At 41.0% G+C, this 21,270-nt stretch overlaps 1 protein-coding gene across 2 annotated transcripts; it reads right to left on the bottom strand.

Moving 5' to 3' along the window:
* Positions 1-814: 814 nt before the first annotated feature.
* Positions 815-16,348, bottom strand: OGFRL1 (opioid growth factor receptor like 1). Of its 2 annotated transcripts, none has more exons than XM_027455022.3 (7): positions 15,904-16,348; positions 14,253-14,339; positions 13,566-13,644; positions 10,386-10,464; positions 10,227-10,293; positions 9,942-10,087; positions 815-8,343 (listed from the first exon to the last, which is right to left on the bottom strand). In XM_027455022.3, exons 1-7 carry the CDS (start codon positions 16,141-16,143, stop codon positions 7,584-7,586), a joined length of 1,458 nt encoding a protein of 485 aa, XP_027310823.2. In that variant the 5' UTR covers positions 16,144-16,348; the 3' UTR covers positions 815-7,583. The 2 variants fall into 2 exon arrangements, with proteins under 2 accessions (XP_027310823.2, XP_027310822.2); XM_027455021.3 differs by having other exon boundaries at positions 13,566-13,647; positions 15,904-16,347.
* Positions 16,349-21,270: the final 4,922 nt, after the last annotated feature.

Raw genomic sequence — 21,270 nt, 5'->3', positions numbered from 1 at the left:
TTTTACTGCAGACACGCTCAAAAGCCCAAGTTGCTGGTAAAGCAAGGAGCAGCGTAACAACCTGGCATCTATACACAGGCCATAAGGCTTCGGTTGTAAAATTTATGTTTCAAGGGCACAGAGGGTAACTGCCTGCCCATCCTTACAAACGAGCAGATCAACCGTCCCAGCTGCCTCGGCGTTTCAGTCCGCTTTCAGGGAGCTGTGACTGAATTTTGGGGAGAAATCAAGAGGGAAGCACCACACTGGCATAGGGTAGGATTGGCTACCTGCCCCTTTGGTTGGTGACATGGCAACATGGGAGTTAACATAGCCACGTTAACTCTGAGCCTCATTAGAGAGGCAGACCTCACATGAAGCACTCTTTCCATAGCTGGAGCACCTGCCTTCTCTTTGTGTTAGCGTGCTCCTGGAACGAAAAGCTTATAGTCTCTGACATGTGGAGGTTCAGAGCATCCACCAATTCCCCTGCTAGGAGGAAACAGAGATAGAGGTGTGGAAGCGTGATGCAAGCTGGGAGCTGGTCCCCACACGTCCCTTTGTCCCACACAGGGATTTACAGTGCCTAAGGGAAGCTGCCACACCACAGGACAGCAGCTTGGAGAATAAGGTGGAAAGCTCCCTGCTCTGGGGGACTTGTGGAGGTTTTACCTTTCAATCTGGCAAAAATGCTCTCAGAACAGTGTTGCCCTGGTATGTCTGTTCCTTTAATTAGAAATAAAAAAAAATGCCACAGTTTTGAGTAAAACACACTTGGGGCCTTTCCTTGTTCCTCTGTGGTTCCACGGTGGTTTTGCCACTGACAACAAAAAAGGAGGATCAGAGCCTTTAATGCCCTACTTATAACTGCTAATACATTTACAGAAGACTATACAAACAAGCGCTGCACAGCAATTACACATATTAGATGCACACAGTATTTGTACATGTTGCTAAAACAATGCTGCTAAATGAAGAAGCTTTATTAGTTTAGAGATTTTTGGCTGCTGTTATTAAAAATATATTTACCTGAAAGGAAATCCAAGTATTTCATTTTACAAACAAATGACCGAAAATATAGCAGTAAGCAACATAAACTATTGCTTTTTATGTTTATACAATTTTTTTTTTTGGCATAACACTGCCATACAGTTACAGAATTATAAAATATATCTTTATAGTGCATTACAAACCCAGAAACTGGTTACCACTCCTACCACATACATATGGTATTGGTACTACCAAACATGCACGGCATTCTGTGATCAAACACTGCAAAGGAATACAGAGAAGAGAGCAGGACCATTCATAAAAACTGACATGTAGCTGTTTCAGTTCTCAAGTAAAAAATGTTGGGTTTTGTTTCTTTATTTTTTTTTCTTATCAATTACCACACTTTTTTTTCTTAGAATACCATTTAACAATCAAGTCCACAATAGCTCCAAATTGTATCAGTGCAAACCTATACCCAAATCTTCGGTCTGTGAACTCAAACTGCTGAAAGTACAAACAGCCGAGGGATAGGTTAAGACACAGAAAAAGGAACAACTAATGATCAGCAAACATGCTTCGGCAGGTCCCCCAAATAAAAATGCCATAACCTGTTTTACTGCAAAACAATAAATTTCACAGTTAGCCACAGCAGTAAATACATTCAGTATATTTCACAATAAACTTCAGTTGATGAATACGCCACTAGACTTGTAAGCGTGGTAGAATTAAAAAGTGCCAAGTTCCTCAGAAGTAAGAGACTTCCTTCAGAACAATTTGCCAATTCTCACATTTGTTATTTTACAGCAAACAGCTTTATGCTTCTGAAAATAAATATAAAAGTGATTATAAGCGTAAAGCCACAGGAGGCCTCCCTTTAATTGATCTCATATAGCTTTTGAGCTGTAGTTTAGAGTCCACTACATATGGCACGTATTAAATATATTCTTTAAAATAAACTCTTGCTTTCCCTGATGGTCTTAAGTAGGTATACTCAAGAACGTGGGATGTAAAAGGAACACAGATCCCAGGAAAATAAATAATTCTCAGGCAATACAGAGCACAGAGATATTACAGAGACACAATTTACATTCCTCTTGGAGGACTGCATTTAAATACCTGTGAGCAGCGAATCTACTATTACGGTCCTGACTGTGATGTGAAAGGAGAGCAGGGAGCCCATGCTTAGGCCTTTTTGTCCCATCTTTCATTTTCAAGCTCCCTTCTCCAGCAGGAATGCCATTTGAGCAGTTACTTGAATTCAACTGGAATTGGAACTAGGGACATGAATCAAAATAACTTACTGAAATACAGAATGAGGAGCATGGTTCCCAGCACACCTCAGACAGGACTTTTGTTTTCTACATAATCACAATGTTACACCCATTTACGCTGGCCCAAATAGATGCCCTTACTACTTGTCTCCAAAACCAGTGCTACCTCACTCAGATGTGGGCTAGGAAAAGGTTTTGCCTTTGATCTTGCTTTCACACTGACAGAGATAAAAAAAAAAACAATCATTTTTGCATTTGGAATCTGACTTCTAATGCTTTATATAGAACAATTTATGTGTAAAAACTTTATTCAGAAGGGACACGTAAGATAATACTGTCATCAGCATAGAACAAGTGACTACATTTTCTGCCTAAGCAGGTATCTTAGCATTACAATTTCCCAAGGCTTTTAAGAACAGGAAATGGATTAGTGTTCATCTTTCAGTAATTGTGTTCAAACGCGCTAGCAATTCCTGAATAAACAAATTTGAGACAAAAAAGAGATTACTTTTTGCAAACAAAACTAAACTAAGATGTGGAGCTCGTAGCCAACAGGGATTGCTGAGGCTGAAAGAATGCACGAGTTTAAAAATGGAAAAAATCATAGAGAAAAAAAAACAACTTTAACTGTTCTTTCCCACTATCTGTTGATGGCCACTGTTGGTGACAGGATACAAGGCTAGATATATCTTTGGTTCCGATCCATAATGGTAGTTCTTAAGCTAACATACACCATTAACATGATTTTGTCACAGTTTTATTGATGGAGGAACTTCATACATTTATTTGCATCTTATTCATAAATACTGCTTCTGTCAAGGAAATTTAATACATTACCTATAAAAGTATAATAAGGGATAAAAAATAAGGGATACATTTTCACTCAAACATATGCATCTTACTATTATTTGTGATCAGTCTTGCGTTACTGTACTTATTATCACTTGCTTCTAATACAAAGAGGCGATACTGTATCTTCTAAGAGGAAAGTGCTTTCCATTTCTATAAACATTTTGACTAGGATTATTTTTTCTAAATACTGTGGTATCATCTCGGGTGATACCTTGTCTAAGAGGACTTGCCTTTCCTCCATAAACATGGTTAGAAATTGTCTACAGGAATTAGGTTTGTATCACAAATATGATCACAAAAGGCTGTTACCAAGTTGTCTGTAACAGTACTTCTACCTTTTGGTTCTCGACACAGCCTTTACTACTCCCCCCTGCTTCTCAGCCATTGGACAAATCACTACCACCACAAATTTCAGGAAAAGAAAGGTACACAAAATAATTCGATTAAACAGATAAAAATATGTTTTATTAAAAAAAAAAAAAAAAAAAAAGAAAAAAAAAAAAAACAAGAGCTGATTTCCATTTAAATATATTATATCTCCCTTGACTTACCTTATTGGATCATCCATCAAAATTATACAAAGTTTATAGGGTCTGTAAACTTTCTGGTTCTAGTACAGGTACAGTACAACTGTAGATTGTTAGAATCATCCTGGAATAATTAAAGGAGGCTTACACTAGGTTAGATGAAATACTACCTATGATTACACAAATACCTAATGCATCAGGCTGCTGTAAACTTAGGAGCAGGAAACTGAGGAGCTGACCAAGCCACGGAACAGCTCCCAAAGGCTTACTGAAAATATTTTTAGCATCCTTCAGGATCACACCTTTAAAGAGGAGCTATAGACACCAGAAGCTTGGTTCTGCTCCCAGACAAGTGCCCATGCTAACTCTTCTGATCTGAACAGTCTGCAGTGCATACCTCACGTACCCAAGCTTTTAGCCTCTATGCCAACCCATCCTCAGGTACCGAGGCACAGTTACATCCTAGCTAGTAGGGTACAGAGCTGTAACTAATCTTAGAGTGCTGTATTTTTGCATGATTTGTGCAATTGTCCTCATTTGCACATGTGCACTCAGTTTGTCAAGTTGCACATTCATACACTCTCACTTGTGGGATGGGTAAAATGCACAGGTGTATGAATGTGCACGCTTCTCCCTCAGCATCAGAGGCTGTTCAGATTACTTGTTGGGAAAGAACCCCTACATGGGAGGCCCCACTCCATTATTACGGGACTAGGTCAGATTCTGGTAAAACATGGCCAAAATGCATTGTAATAGAGGTACGCAGAAATCCCTGAATACTTAAGTGCACAGCAAGGCAAAAAAAAAAAAAAGACAAAAAAAGAAAAAAAGAGAAACAAGTTTAATAATGAGCAATTGTCCTGACTTTCTTTGCACACATTAATTTTCTGAAGTAATGCTTAAATAATTAAGCACTGACATCTACAAGAACACTTGGAAACCTGAAAGCCTCAAAAACTAAGGAAACCTTAAAAACTAAAGAAAACAGGGCACTTCTGGCTGCTAAGGACATCATTCTGTACTAAAACTCATAGAGTGCACTCACTTGATCCCCACAAATCTCCATGGCACTCTACACTCTGCGACTGCTCTGCAGTGAATCCTTCTTTCAAGCACTTAGAAAATCAGGAGAAACAACTCCTCCGTGAAAATAATGGTAAACCCTCACATTTTACACAGAATTTCTTAGTTGAAGTTGAAGTGTCCCATGGGAGTAATTCTGTTGGTACAGCTATAAGACAAAGGGTACAGAAAGCAGGAGGCCATCAGAAATAAAAAACGTGTCTTACCACAAAGTTCTTCAAGGCTAATTGACATGTCACTGCTATTCTCACTTCTATAAAAAGTGACAGAATTATCCTGATTTTTTTATTTTTATTTTTAAGTTAATAAGGATACAGATTTCAAAGTTCTCAACTGTATTTTAAGACTCACTGGGCCCTTAATGCAAACAGCCCTGCCAGGTGAAAACAACAAACAAAAATAAATAAGTAAATAGACAAACAAAAAAGTAATTTCTTAGATTAAGTACGCAATTATGAGTGGACAACCAGCAAGCAAATATAGGTGAAAGCTGTGTCACAATAACATACTGCAGAGAAATATTTTGGATGTGCATCTCAAGAGCTTCCTGGTTTAAGAGCTATGGGTTTCTCTTTCTGTTGTTGTTCAGTAGTCAAAAGACGGAAAATCTCCTGAGATCATCTATGTTCAGTCAAATTACAATATAAATATAACACCCCCAGTGTCCCCTATTCCAGTTGAACACTATGTAATTTAAAAAAAAATGGTTAACTTCAGTATTAAAGTCTAGAAATTGAAGGTTCTGTATAACTAGCTACCTTACGGTTATGTTCTTCATGCACAGTGTAAATTTTCCCTATGCCATTCAAGAAATAACTATGTTAAACAATGCTATTAAGTTGGCAAGGTTAGGCACTCGAGATTTAAAAAGTCAGAGGCAGAACATAAAGCTGTCCTCCCTGCATGTATGCATGGGGTTAGAGTCTTTAACTACATGGACCAATTTCATCCAAGCATTTCCTGTCCCCTTCTACTCAGGTCAGGTCCAAACATGGAAGTGGTTTAAGTCCAGGGGAATTTGAAGATAATTCTCAGCACCAGCCTTTGTTAAAACAGTGGCTGGGGGGGAATTCTCTGGGACATTTCCATTCAGACAGACTTAATGCCTGTTGGAGCGACCTGGGCTACCCCTAAAAAACAAAACAAAAAAGCCAGAAACAACTCACAAATATGATGTCCCTTTCCTTATAAGACAACACAGAAAAGGAGGAATGTGGCTTTCCACTTCCCTGCCTTTTTTTTTGGATGGAAAGAGTTTAGTTATTGTCCATAGGTACCCAGATCTCTAACTACAACTCTGTGTGACCCCAAGAAACAATACTAGCCGGGGAAAGCAAGGAGTGATGTACTGCCATAATGGGAACTAGTGACACAGAAAAATATAAGACATCTTGTCTATGCTTTGAAACCCCTGAAGACTTTGTCATTTTGAGTTACAAGACTTGAATCAAGTCTTGCAGCACTCTGACACTCAAACTGTAGTCAGGTACTTGCTTTATAATATTTCATCAAAAATACATTAAAGGCAGTGGATTATATATACATTTTAAAATAGAAAATACATATAGAAGTTTTAGACTATTTTAGGACTGTAGAAAGCATGAGTTCTACCTGCATTATTTTTTAATTCATACAATTAACTCGCTGGGTAGTGTCTTGCTAGATTGAATGGCATGAAGTCAGCAGAGGATGCTCAGGGAAAGCAGATGGTCCTTAAGTAAACAACTCTGGGGAAGATCTTAATTGGGAAATTCCTATCTGTTGGGCTCCAGTCATGCTAGCAGGCTGGCTTTTCTCAGGTTTCAGCCCATTATGAAAATAGCATTAAGCAGTGTGAAAGACCTCTGATAGAGCAAAGGGAGGAACGAGACAGCTGGAATCCCTTTCTCTCACAGACCAGCATCTGTGGGTTCAGCATTGTACAGATCTCAACCAAAACTGGCCAAGAAATGTCCAAATTCAGTTATGATCCAGCTGGACAGACCTGGTGACGGTCTCTCTGATGGCTTTGATGCTTAAGCAGTGCTTTGCTGTGAAGACACTGCTTTTGAGCTGTTGGTGATTGATTTCCAGGGACAGAGGATTCACAGGTGCTGAAGCCAGCTGGGCAAGCTGATCAACAGAGTGCTTTCACACTGAGACCACAGCTAAAAACGATCCCACCTCACCTCGAGTTCGCAGAAGTGGCACATGAGTCATGAGAAAACTTCAAAGGGCCTAAAAGAAGTTTAAAGTGCATCTTCCCTTGTACCCAAAAGCTGTGGATACAGTTTCACTGTAAGTTAAACTTTTATTTGATGTAAAGGATACCCAGCTGCATAAGATATTTTGCTATCTATTACCTAGTGTCTCAGACAAGGGTGCTAATCTACGGTAAAATGCTGTGCAAATACTGCCATTAACATAAATATAGTTCCCCCCCAAAAATTTAAAATCTGCTAGGGAAAAGCTTTGCTCTTCAAAGAATTTCTAGCCATTTAATAAAAAGAAATAAAAATTTAAAGCAATGTAAAAGGAATATCAGAATTTTTAAGTTTCAAGAGTTTCTATTTCTAGTAAGTTTTAGGTTAAAAAAAGAAAGATGAATGTAATGGAATAGCTATTTTTTTCCTATGCAATCTGTCTGGAAAAGATAATGAATTCCTAGGCTTTGAACGTACACAATTATTTTAAATAACCATACTTGATTTTTATCTGATCAACTGAGATTAAAAAAGGTAAAATTCATTAACCTAACAGAAGTCTAATCTGATGCATTCACAACAAGCAAAGTCTCATGAACACTTTATACTAGATTTGATGTAAATGTTATGCAAAATGAAAAAGTGATGAATAATTCGCTTCATTCATTACGAAACAACGATTTTTAACCTCAGACTCATGATTTGAGGTCATCCTTAGTTTTTGTGGTGGTCTCCTCTGAAAGCGTATCCGTATCAAGGCTATCTTGTACATCTGCTGACGTGCTATTTGAACAATTCTCAGTGTCACATAAATCTTTCTCTACAACACTTGGGTGACTTCCGGAGTCACTGTCCATACTTTCATCCTCTTTTTTTGAATGAGGAGCATCCTCCTTTTTGTCTGAAGTATCATGAGTTTCTTCTGGTTTTGAAAGCTGACTAGTATCAGGATCACTGTTCTTTTCACTGCTGTTTTGCTTAAGAGCATCACAGTTCATTTCTTGTTCATCCTGCTCATTTTCTTCTCCACTTTTCGTGAGTTCTACCTTTCTTTCTTCAGTTGCTTTACTAGTCGAGCTTCCACTCGTGGATGTACTCTTAGGCTCCTTCGGCTTCTTATGCTTAGAAATGTAACTACTGTGAATAGAAATAGGAGATGCTGGTTTTTTACTTGTTTTGTTTCCCTCTGACTTCTGCTTTTTTGGCGGTCCCCAGATAAAATGCTCTGATGGTGTGTAATGTTGCTGGGCAAATCTCAGGAGCTTTCTCCTTTCTCTTCGGTCTCTAATAGTATACACAAAATATTCTAGAGCACTTTGCTTAATATTGGGAATGGTATCTTCGACAAGAGCTTCATGGAGAATAAATTTTACCAGGGGAGATTTGAAACTCTCATATCCAAGTTCACCAAGACTTTTCAGAATTCGAGTGATTCTCAGGTAGTTGTGTTGAGACCTTTGGAAGAAAAGGTTGAAATAATTCCATTGAAACAGAAAAAGAAAATCCTTACAGAACTGGAACCGCAATTCCTCACTTATTTTTAATCATTCAAGATGTGTACTTCAAGCTTTCTGTACTTTAATTTCTCACAGCTGATGAAGCTTGCTAGTACCTCCTTTGTGAGGATGTTGGAAGTGAAAATTAGTGTCTGCAAAAGGCACTGAGGCAGTAGATGAAAGAAAAGCACTGTGTACCAATTTTGATTCCTTCTACTGTATATATTTTTCCAAGGAGAAAGCAGTCATTTCTATAAAACATTTTTCTTGTAGTGTATTGTAGTCATACAGCTACAGAACATGATTCACTAGACTACACCTTAGCCATTTAGAAGCTGTGTCTCCACTCTAAGCTAGCTACCTACATTACTTAGACAGACAGTCCTGAGAGGCAAAACAGGCACCCCTGGAGAGCTAGTCCTTCTATTATAGCATATATCTAAGATAAATGGAATGAGTTATCTTCTGGAAGTTTTTCTGAAATGCTATTTCTTCATGAAGTATGCCTAGGTGAATAGTGAAACCTAAATGTCTGAATTTCAGATGGCCAAACTTAAGTAAAGAGAGTCTCAGTTCCTGATTTAAACTAGCATAGCTGCTCACTGATATTATTTTTAGTGAGTAGCTACACACATATAGTCACACACACTTATATCATTACTATATATAATAATAATATAGTAATTACAATGTAAGAATGTGCAGTGCCTTTCATTTGGGCCTTCTCTTTGGGCCTCTCTTTTATCTATGGCCTGAGCCTGAGTACATACCTGTCAATTAGCTCATAGTATTCGAGTGAAATTAGTGGTTACTTTCATTATTCATTCACATTTAGTCATTAGCAATTCTACCTTAAGTAATAAGATTTTGTTTGTTTTCTTGCAGTATTTTGTTTTGTCCAATCTTTAGCTCTATAGTCAGAGGTATTACAAAAGTAATTACAAGATTTGAAGAGAAATTTTGATACAACTGCATTGGACAAAAATTCAGCGCAAACTCAAGCTCCCCACACATGCCAAAGGATGATGACAGATGGCATTTTGCTGAAAGCTGGAGATAAAGTTTGACTTAATAAATGTCTAAACCTCTCCAGTTAGGCACTGCTGTTAAAAAGTATTAAATCCAACACAGATCATGTTTGGAGAAGAGAGGGAAATCTTTATTACTTAGCTTCTATACAGCTGTGGAGAACTTGATTTTTCTCAAGAAGAAACGTGATTACAAAATAAGCATCTCATTCCTCATAATTGAGAAGCAGTGCTTTGGGATCAAGTGACAATGCACTCAGTGGCAAGACAGACAAATTAGTTTGGAATTGTGATCTTCTTCAGCACCATCTGAAGTTGTATTTGTGGGGAATTCACTGATGTCACTTAGACTGCTAATGGGTGAGAAGCACAATCAAAAAAAGGGGAAGGAAGAACATCCACATACTGACACAAACCAGTTACGGACTATTTCGATTCTTTGGAAAATACATCTTCCTTTCTCTAGGAAACAAAAGGCTAAAGAGATTCTATGGCAATTCTAGAGTGTTGAGTGGATGTCATTACTTACTCATTCAAATGCTGAAATCTTTCTTGCCAGTTAGCAGCTCGGGCTACGTTTCCAGTTTTATCAATTAGTTTTATTCCAAAAAACTCCAACATCATTTTGTAAGCCAAAAGGAATCTTCTAATTGCTTCCTTTGTTTTCTTGAACTCCTAATAAACAAAGAATATATCCAAAATTCTTAGTGGCACTGAAGCAAGAACTTCTGCATCGCATAAAACAACTCCACATAACAAAAAGCAGTTAGGCATCAATATTAATGTGGTTTGTTTTAAGCTCAACTTGTATTACCTCAATTTCATATGTAGTTAATTCTTTAGCGTAGAAGTTCAGACCTTGTTCCCTCAGTGGGAAAAGCCTGTTAAAAGAAAAAGCACGTTACAATTTCCAGCATATAAACACTGAATCAATGCAATGCTTTGAAACAGAAAAAGGTAGTAAGTGACTAACCACTGTATGTAAGTGTGGTTATGTTCCAGTTTCTCATAGTCTCCTTTCCATTTATTTAGGACTTCTTCAATGTAAACCCCTGCATAAAAATAATTTGGAAACTGTTAGGTAGCCATCAACATCAGCTTTCAGCTACATGAAGAAAGTACACGCCATATTAACACAGTGACAAAATACAAACTTTTTTCTTTCACATCCTATGTAAAATAAGGTCTGTTGCAAACGTTATTTTTAAATTAAAAATAAATTAGTTACTGAAACTTAATTAAAGACAAGAGTTTCATCAAATTTCAATACAAACAAAATCAACTGACTTATACCAAGGTACTTACCAGTAGAGGGTATGCAACAATAATCTCTGAAAAATACACTTTTCTGAACATCTCATGTCCTAGATTCCTTTAGCACACATTGACAAATCACTTATGCAAAATACTAAAACACAATCACCTGCCATTTCTTTAACATGAGAAAGCTCTGCATATATATTGCCTTAGTATTATACAGCCTCAACACTTCAATAGATCTTTTATTCCAGGAATCCTTCCAGCTATAAATAATAACAAGATTTGAAAATGTTTTGCAATTATCTGTGGCCAAAAGAATTGATGTATTGAGTATTTTCTGCTATGAGTCCAACCTTGGGGCCAAGCTCAACAAATGGGAATTTCAGCTTTTAGTAGTCTCAAAACAGTTGTGGGTTTTAGTCAGTTTCTCTCAGAAAGACAGTGATAGAAAAAGTAGACAAAGCACACACAAAAGAAATCATTCTTTGCACTGAGACCATTCATTTGTGGGCCAGGGCATCTCTCTTCCAGGCACCATACAAATACACAAGAGGAGGTTACTTGCTCCAAAAGCTACACAATCTCTTTCCATGAACGCACAGCATTAGCCTATTTCTGCTCAGAAACCAACGATATTTTACCACTGCAGCACGGCCTCTCCCAAAGTCAAATAGCACAGCGGCAGCCTAAAAAGCTCAAAGTCCCATGTAAATAGTCTCCTGTTGTACATGACATGTTGTACATCTCTCTCCCTGTTCAGTGAAAATTTCTACCTCAGTCCCAATGACAAGAGTTCACTTGCTGCTTTTCTTCATACAACGGAGAAAGAAGCCAGTCAAAGGGGTTGCCAAAAACATGGAATTTACAGTGCATGCAAGGCTGGAAAAGGACCCAACCAAGAGGATCTCCTGCCATCACCATACTGTGCACAACTGTTACAGTAACTACATTTCAAGTATCAGGTAACTTGCTGCTAAATTTCAGGGACAAGTCAGAATGCACAGGAAGTCTGTAGGTCATGGAATTAAACTTCAGATTTAGGACTGCACTAAAACGTCTTTTTTTTTTTTTTTTAAATAACATTCCCCATGACTACAGTCTATAACTTGGTGGCTTAGACACCTCTGAAAACTCCAGTCTGTGAGAGTGAAGTCAAGGTTGTGCCAAATCTTTACCATTCTCAGTAAAAACATCTACTAAGCCATAGCCATCTAAGTAAGAGCTCACAGCCATCAACCCTTCAGCTTCTGCGGCCTATCAGCTTTTGACACCAACCATGACTTTCTCCAAAAAGAGAAAATTTTAAGACCAGTTTTAGTTTTTACAAGTTTTAGTCATAGAAGTTGGTGGAAGGCTTGCCTCCTGTCTCTTCTCCTGGCTAACCTTCTGGAATACCTCCTTATTTTTTTGCCTTTTAAAGGATTCCCCCCGCCCCAAACCTTTTCTGGCTTTCAGTTTCAGGTTCACATGGTCCTCAGTACCTTTATCTTTCTTTCAGTTCTCTGCGTAATGCTTCTTCTGTTACTAGTAACTCACAGATTCAACTCCTCTTGCCAAGCTAAAAACAATCTTTAATATTTGCTTGTGGATATCTAGATAAAGCTCAAGATAATTAAAACAGAAGTCTTATCTTTCTTTTGCGTTACCTGATTTATCTTCTTGATTGCTGAGGTTATTATCACTGTCTTGCCTTTAAGCAGCTGTTATTTCCAACCTTCCAGGCTATATTGATGTCTTTACACCATTCTGTATAATATTCCATCAGAATTTTGATGTTTTGCACCTTAACATCCTTTTTACCAGCCTTGAAAAGTACACTGCTGACACACTTATATCTACCCTGAATGCTGCTGCTAAGATCATGTTTCTACACTACACTTTTTAAAAAAAAAAAAAAAAAAAAAAAAACCACTGACTTTTTTGCTTTGTGTTCTTCCATTGTGAAGCCCTTTTCTGTAACATCAAAGAAAAACTATGTGCCTTCATTTTCAAAGTCTTTTGTGACCCGCCCCACCCCACCTTGTCACAACCCATGCGCTGCCATGAGACTGATGCCTGCCTCTGGCCAGCCCTCAACTGCAGCCTCCACTTCTCACTTCTTCTGTATTCAAATATGCAGTCTTGTATTTCCTCCCAAGCTGTCCTCGTGCCAAGAGGATCTGTCTGCAAACACCCTCAAAGTAACCTCCGCCTCATTCTTTCAAAACTCTCAAAAGAGTATTTTTGATCGCAATTTTTTTTTTTGTCAATGGCTAAGCTCTCATGTGCCAAGACTCCTGTCTATCATTCTAACCACTACTGTTTTATTGTCCCCTTCTGCTTCTCCATCTGTCTGCAGTCAAAGCATGAGAGACAAGAGGGTAGCAAACTCTCTAGAGCCAGGTTTGTCATCTTTCAGCTCTTTCAGTATTCATGCAGAACTTTGCATGTGAGGGTCCTGCTTCATTACCAGAACCACCAGGGGCTTTGATTATTATAACAATGATAATAAAATAATTTCTCACACATGAGGAAGTGACAGTGCATTCATTTTCCCCTCACAGTGCTAGGAATAACACCCTGATCCCTGCCACTCCTTTTCAAGCGCCAGGAGTTTGCAAAGCATGGTGGAACAACGTTATCTTTGTTTAATAAAAGGCAGTGCCACTGCTCTAAATCAGTTGTGTAAACAACACCTTATACTACATCATTCTGAAAAATGCAAAACTTTGGCTTAAACACAACTTGCTTATCAACATGTTAATTGATAAGCAACAGAGGAGGTTTAAATCACACTAAATATAGCCATACACCTCTAATTTGTCAGCACAGTAATTATCACTACAGTTTCGCGTTGTTACTATAAGTGTTGAACATTCTTCTGTTATCACTACTATTGTCCCAGATTACTCACCATCGGGCTTGAAAGGGATTTTGTTTTTGTAAAAGCGGAGATTGCACAAGTCATTTTGGTATCGAAGATCCTTAAAGTTCTGCTGAAAGAAAGAAAACAGGACATTATCACCCTACAAAACAAAACAGAAAACACAAACAAACAAAACCAACAACAAACAAGCAAAAAAACCCACTACTTAGAATACCCACAAAGTAACATTCTGCTCTCTGAACAATTTGAGGACAAAAATATTTCAGCATTTTAGGAGAAATGGAAGTCACACACATACAGATTCAGCCCAGGTAAAACACTTTAAGGATGTGCCAGTTCCTTCTGACTGGTGCCTTCTACCAAGTCAGAGCTGCAAGCATAGCAGCACCCAGACTTTGGTCTCAAGGAATTTCCAGGAGACAAATAATACGAAGTCCAAACTTTATCCACTCTTATCAGCATTCAAAGCACAAATCTTTTCCTGGGCTCCTGCCATTATTCCCAGGCTTACACACCTCATGTGCTTGCATTTACATCTAGGATAAGAAGATGTTTTACCCCTCTCCCGCTTAAATATATTGGACCTTTGCAACAGCTTTTTACTACTAATACACTAATTCCTCGTATTTATTAGGCACCATAAAGTTTAGGAATTTTTAGGTTGTGTGCTGCTCTCTACTAAATTGGGAATTTTAAAGCATAAAATATTCTTACTGGATACTGGTGTCGGTACTTGTATAAATCTCTTGCTGCATAGAAGCTTCTCTTTGGCTTGGCTGTCAGCTCAGTTCCATCACTGTTCTGAAACGTTTAAAAAATAGATAATAACCATAAACAAACACACTAAATACTGAACCTGGGTAATATTAAAATAATTATTTTTCATAATGGATTTCAGCAATGTAAACATACACAAGTAGATGTATTTGCCTACTGCCTGGTCAAACACCAGGCATCTCCCTGCCGCATACTTCACACCACATACTTTAAACCTAAATCAAAAGAACCAACCAACTAACCACAGCAAAAACCACAACAAAACTCAGCAAAACCCAAAAGTATGGCTACGAGGCATCCTTCCAATGAGGCTGAATTTAAACCAACAAGTTTACTGTCATTTCCAAATGTCAGACTTTGAAGTTAACCAGGAAGTGCCAACAGAAGATAAAATAAGTAATTGAACGTGAAAGTACAGAGACAGTAACTTTGGAAACCACACTATCTGCAAACACTATCTGTCATGTGCATGTTGTGTTAACTGCTATCACTAACGTCCTGTGGAAGAAAATGAATAGTCATAGACAAGCTAACTTGCAGTTCAAATACCTTCTTGAACCATTTTCTGTTCTTCATTTCTCAGAACTTAAATCCTAGCAAGAAGTACCACTAAACAACAACAACAAAAAAAAACCCACTCACATAGAGAAAATATACTCGTAGGAGACCCTGTACTGAACCCCAGACACTTGGAAGCTATGACCCGAAACAACCAGAGTGTATCAAGGGCAGTGGAAACAATCCCACTGACTTAACAGTACACTTGAAAAGCCTGCGCTTATTGAGGAAAATGAAGTAGTAGTCTAGAGAGAATTCAGCTTGCTAGCGACCACTTCATGTTCTTCAAAATTTCTTCATGCCTGTGCCGTAACTGAGAGTTTTGTAGTGGTTAGTTCACTAAAATAAGTCTCTACTCTAAAACCAGTGACCAAATGAGGGAACTCCTTGCAGTATACATACAACGGGCTAAAGTGAAGTCGAAAAGGGGGAAATTCCCTATGACTGCACTGGACATTCCCCTTTATAGCTGCACATCCTGCTGCTTGTTAATATGATGTTATTGGCAAGCAAGCACCTGTCCTGGAGCATCCTTTTGCAAGGCTATCTCTGACCACACCTACAGGCGAAGCAGGCTGCCCTGAGCACGCCGTCCCTCCTGCGTGAGGAGCACCCACCAGGCTTTAGTTATCTATCACCATACATCATGCAAAAGAGGATAAAACACTTACACCTATTTAATTTTGCACTATGGCAGTGTCTGAACCACATATAAACGCGGTACGTCCAGCAGGCTAAAACCTGGCCCCAGCTGGTCCCCCATGCCTTGATTCCGAAATTCTGTCAGATTATTGGCAAAGCAGCCCTGTAAACGCTTCAGGGCCAGCAATTTCGGCAGAGCACCCCTTTATACGCTTTAGGGCCAGCATTTTGGGCCGAGCAACCCCCGGGGGCCAGCACGGAGCGCTCCGCAGCAGGCTGGGGACCCCCCGCGCTGCCCTGCCCGGCCTCAGCTCCTCCACCCCCGGGGCTCGCGGGCTGCCGAGGCCTGGCCGAGCCCTTCCCGGGGGGGCAGCGGGGCGGGCGGTACCTGCTCGGGGCTGGCGGTGTCGGCCTCGGCCCGCTCCGCGTCCCCCGGCGGCTCCCGGGGCCGGCCGTCAGCGGGCGGCTCCTCGGCGGCTCCCCCGACCGCGCCCGCCCCTTCCAGGGGCCGCGGGTCCCCGGCGGGCTCCGGCGGCGGCTCGGGCTCCGAGTCGGTCTCCCAGGTGGAGTCGCAGTCCTCCACCGTGGTGGGCTCCTTGAAGCTGACGCCGCTCAGCAGGCTGCCCATCGGGCAGGGCGAGGCGAAGGCAGGGCCCGCCGCCACCGCCACCGCCGCCTCCGCCGCCTCCCGGGGGCCGAGGGCTGCGAGCGGCCGGCGGCTGCCTACGGCTGCGGCATGGCGGGGCGGGGAGGCGGCGGCGGCGGCTGCATGGCGGCGGCCGAGGCTGCTCCGCTGCCGCCCGGCCACAGCCCACGGGCGGGCGCGGGGCGGAGCTGCGAGCACCGGGCGCTGCGCGGCTCTGAGGGGCCGGCAGCCCCCGGGAGGGGATGGGAGAGGAGGGGAGCAGGCAGAAGATGGCAGCCCCCTGCCTCCCAGCCCCCTCGGTCCGCACGCTGCGAGCACACGGGGAGGGGAGGAAGGAGAGGGTGTGGGAGCTGGTGAGGGCCTGGAGCACAGGTCCTGTGAGGAGCGGCTGAGGGAGCTGGGGGTGTTTGGTCTGGAGAAGAGGAGGCTCAGGGGAGACCTCATTGCTCCCTCTGCCTGAAAGGAAGGTGTGGGGAGCTGGGGGTCGGCCTCTTCTGGCAGATAACCAGCGCTAGGACTAGAGGGAATGGCCTCAAGTTGCACCAGGGGAGGTTCAGGTTGGAAATGAGGAGACATTTCTGCTCAGAAAGAGCAGTCAGGCACTGGGATGGGTTGCCCAGGGAGGTGGTGGAGTCACCGTCCCTGGGGATGTTCAAGGAGAGGTTGGATGTGGTGCTTAGAGACATGGTTTGATATTGGTGGTAGGGGGATGGTTGGATCTTGGAGGTCTTTTCCCACCTTAATGATCCCATACCTGAGGAGATGGGACTGGAGGGGGCAACAGCAGGGTGCCCAGCTACTTTCAGCTGCTCCTAAAATCCCCCCGAGTCTGGGGGAGAAGCTGGCATGCCAAAGGCAGATTTGGCAGGGACAATGGCGGTGTATTCTGTATGTGGCTAGAGCAAGTTTTTGGGATAGAAACACTGGCTGGAGTGAAGACCTGATGAAGGCTTAGCACGTTGTTTCCAGTGGCTGCTCACACCCTCAGGATTAACTTCATTCCTAACCAAAATTGTCAGGCTTTGGTTCACACTCGTGGAACTCTGCCTTCCCTGAAGACAGCAATGTGGCGTCTGCTGTATTGACTGCTCCTATAGAGATGCACAACGATCAAGCCATCTTAAGTCTTCTTGGTGAACCACACCAGTTTCAGCTCCTCACTGTAAATTACTTCCCCTGTTCCCTCACTCATTTTTGTGCCTTTTCTTCTGCTGCTGCCTCAGTGTTTTATCACCCGCATAAAAGTGCAGGTACCAACATTTCAGTTGCATTTCAGGATCATCATTGTAGAGGTGAAATCATCTATGTAGTCTTGTTTCCTAGGATGCTCTTTATTAGCTTAAATATTGCTTTAACTTAGGATGCCAGAGCATTGTGTTTACATGCTCTCACACATAAAACCTTCTTCAGGTCCATTCCAAGTGTATGACCTGTACATATTTACATGAAGCAAAGCAAAGTACTGGAAATACCCTAGGGTATTTCAGGGCCTTGTTTTCAGCAAGCATATTTGTAGTTGCAGTTCACCCAGATGCAGATATGTAAGACCAACCTACAAGCCTGTCCTACAGCTCAGTCTGCCTCAGAAGCCCAGGTTTCTCCCTCCCTTCCACCACTACCTGCCCAGTTCTCCTCCTCTCCTAACCTTCATGAAGCACCTTTAGTCTTTCCAACACCCCTTAGTCACTGTTATGCCAGCTGCTGCCTTCTGCAAGATGTGTGGAAACAGTTTGTCTTGACCGCCTGCTGATTTGCCGCTTCCACTGACCACCATCAGCTGGTTCCAGTATAGCCCAGCTCTGCTTCCCTTCCTGTTACAGCTTTTATCATTACTCCCCTACATTGACTGAGTTTATACTAGGGACAGCAGAGCATCAAAAGCCTGCCTTGCATATTCATCAAAAACAAGGTGAAGATTTTGATCATCTTTAGCTTGCATGGCAATTAATTCTACCAAAAAAATAAAAAAATAAGAAAGCTCGCTCTTGTGCAAATAATTACACCTTAATATAGAAAGCTCAGTTATACCCAAAGAGCAAAGCTGCCAGGCAAATCTCATTGCAGAGTTTTAGGAGGATTTTTTCAAGGATCTTGAACTCAGGCCACTGATAAGGATTGGGAGTTAAACTAATTGACTTGGTGTTGCTGTGGGAGAGTGTGCAGCAAACAGAAGACTGCTTTGACTTGCTTACAGTAACCGTGCCATTGAGGTGATGTGTTGGAGTTCCATGAAGTACTGGAGTGTATTTTTGGATTTTTGGAGCTTCTTAAGGGTTATTGGCTGGGTATACCATATTGCTTGCAGTCGACACAAGAGGTTACAGAAGCGAGGCTGGCTGAAGCCTGATCACCTGGTGGTGGAGCACCAGGGTTGAACATATTTTCCGAGCCAACCAGAGATGTCGTAAGGCATTAGTCACTGCTATAAATGAGTTATTATCAGCAGGTAGGCTAAAAGAGCTCTCAAATTAGAAACTGAATTGAGTGATTGTTGGTATGGCACTCAAAAAAAAAAAAAAAAAAAGGCAGTGGCATCATTTTGAAGTGGCATCTTCCAAATGTTTCAAATACCTATCCAATTTCTGTTTTAGCTGGAGTCAACTCTCAATTAATTCTTATCCTTTAGCTTATCATTGGACAGTGGTAGTTTCTAAGTGAGCTTGTTCAGGAAAGGAAGATTGAACAGCTCTTACTCTTACGTACATTAACATCCAGCAAGAATCGCGAGTTGGACAAAGATGGGGCATCTGGTTTGGGGCCCGGCTGTGCTGTCATGCAGCTGAACGAGAAATAAAGGTTTTCTTCCCTGAATGAGTCATTTCCTATTTTTGTCATCAGTTCCTCTCAACCATCTCTCAGCTGCCCAGAGAGATATGGTTTGAAGTCTCTGAGATAACAATACTCTAAGCTTTGGATGTGGTGGGGCAGATCTGTACTTTGCCAGGTTTGTACATTTTCCCCCTGATTAGTGTCTTCTTTCACAGTTTCAGCTGATTGCTGGTTCCAGTTGTGAACTACAGGCAGACAGGATTCATGAAAAAAATTCAGCACCTTACATAGCTTTTTCGGGTGGTATGTGAGAGCTTAAACAGATCCTCACAGAACACATCTTTATAAAAAAAATAATTTCAGTTATCTCACAGTCGTAATTGGCAGTCATATTAAGAAAGCGGTGAATTTTTGGCACTTGAGTTCACCAAAGTATTCCAGTACAAGAGTAGATTGCTAAGTGCTGAAGCCAGGGAGACCTGTTTCAATCAAGCAGTCTGAGTTCAGCATAACATGGGCCAGAGAAGTGCTTATCCCAGCTATTTTCAAAGAAAGACAGGAGACCTGGAGAACTGCAGGCTGCTATTACATCAAATACTGACTTTCATAAACTGATAAAGAAACATATATATCCTGGTTAGACACATTTATATAAATTTTTGAACAGAATAGATAAGCCTTTTTTTTTTTTTTTTTCTTCTGTGAGGACACAGTTTTGTAAGGAAGTCAAAAAGGATACCACATCATTTTCTGGAAGCTAATGCTGTGTGTATATCACCGTCAGAACCATACAATTTTATTAAAAAATAAATATTAGATAACACTTCAACATTATCTTGGGAGTATGTTTTAAACAGGATACAAGAATGGTCAACTAACAACTGCGGAGAGTCTTACCAATCTAATACCATGGTGATAGAAAGATGTGAAGGATTATTAAAAGATATGGGTAGACTAAAAGCCGCTTTGATAAATGGAAGATGGGGGCAAAATAAAGAACATTGGTAAAACAAAACACTCGAGGTAATATAAGGCAACTCATAGCAGATACTTAAACATACAAAGGTAGATTTTAGAAATGCAGAAAGGCAGCAGCACAGCAGAAATATTTGGGAGTTGCAGTATTATTAACATACGTTTAGATAGGGGTCTGGATGTATTTGGACTCCAACATGTATTTGGCAAGGGTCCGAAGCCAGACAGGTATGACAATGGCTTGTACGCAACAGATGGAGTTGAATGGTATTTTAATGGGGGTTTGTTAACTTTTTGGCTTGTCTTTGAAAGGAACTGGGTATTTTCATAGAATATTTGACTGTGGTCAATTTTAATTCTCCTCTTTAGTTCAGTAGAGCCCCAGATTGCTAAATGCAAGCCTGATGTAGTGTCTGATTTATGAAGTTCTTCATGATTTTCATCTAGTGACTGCCATTGGAAATGATTATCTATGTGGAAACTCAAAAGTGAGATTGTGTATTTGCGTAAATCTGTTTATTGAATTGTGAAATTAAGTCACAGAGGATTAAGATTTCACATAGATTATGCTAGACATTACAGATCAGTGTAACTAGTAAGTTCACTAAAGCCAATGGAGTATCTTCCATTTTTTGTTGGGTTATGATTACAACCCTGATGACCTTAACTAAAGCCCTGTTTATTACAGTGTCTTGTGCTAGTGCTCTATAAAAGTTCACAGCCAAGGTAAGCCAAGAACAAATTAATAAAAGAGTATCTTACCACAAGACAGTCTAGGAGGTCAGAGAAGCAGTGCCAGTGCAGTCCTTACTCCTATAAGATTTGCTCAGTTTCTTCCCAGACTGGCTTTTTAAAGAAGACATGAGAATGCAGCCAGTTTCTTGAGGGGAAATGAATCTAGTTGTGGGATGCAACGTGGTCTAAATAGCAGCTGGGCAGCAACCTCTGATTTATAGCCAGGGTCCTGCATAACCCTCAGGGTGGGCTGAAACCAGCTGCCTGGGCACACTCAGCTTTCCTACAGCAGGGTGGGAATGCAGTCCTTCACCAAGTCTGCCTGACACCCATCAAAAAATGGCATTTCTTTGCCAAAAATTCACACTGGGGTAGGTGATGCCATTCAGGTTTGCGGAAGGGCTTCTGGACTGCAGTCAGAAAGCCAGTCATCATCTCTGGGGCCTAGAAAGGGACTCTGCTCTCTGCAAGAACCACCAGGAGTCTGATTCGGGTACCCAAATATAGGTGTCCAATGTGATGAAGATCACCCGATGTATCCAGCTGCTGCTGCAGGAAGGCAGGGGAGCTCCACGTGTTCTTTGGCAGAGCTGCCAGCCCCATGCAGATGTCCTGGTTACTCTAGACATC

This window comes from Anas platyrhynchos, chromosome 3 (assembly GCF_047663525.1).
Source record: "Anas platyrhynchos isolate ZD024472 breed Pekin duck chromosome 3, IASCAAS_PekinDuck_T2T, whole genome shotgun sequence".
Taxonomy (NCBI): Eukaryota; Metazoa; Chordata; class Aves; order Anseriformes; family Anatidae; genus Anas; species Anas platyrhynchos.
This window is presented reverse-complemented; position numbering and strand designations above follow the sequence as displayed.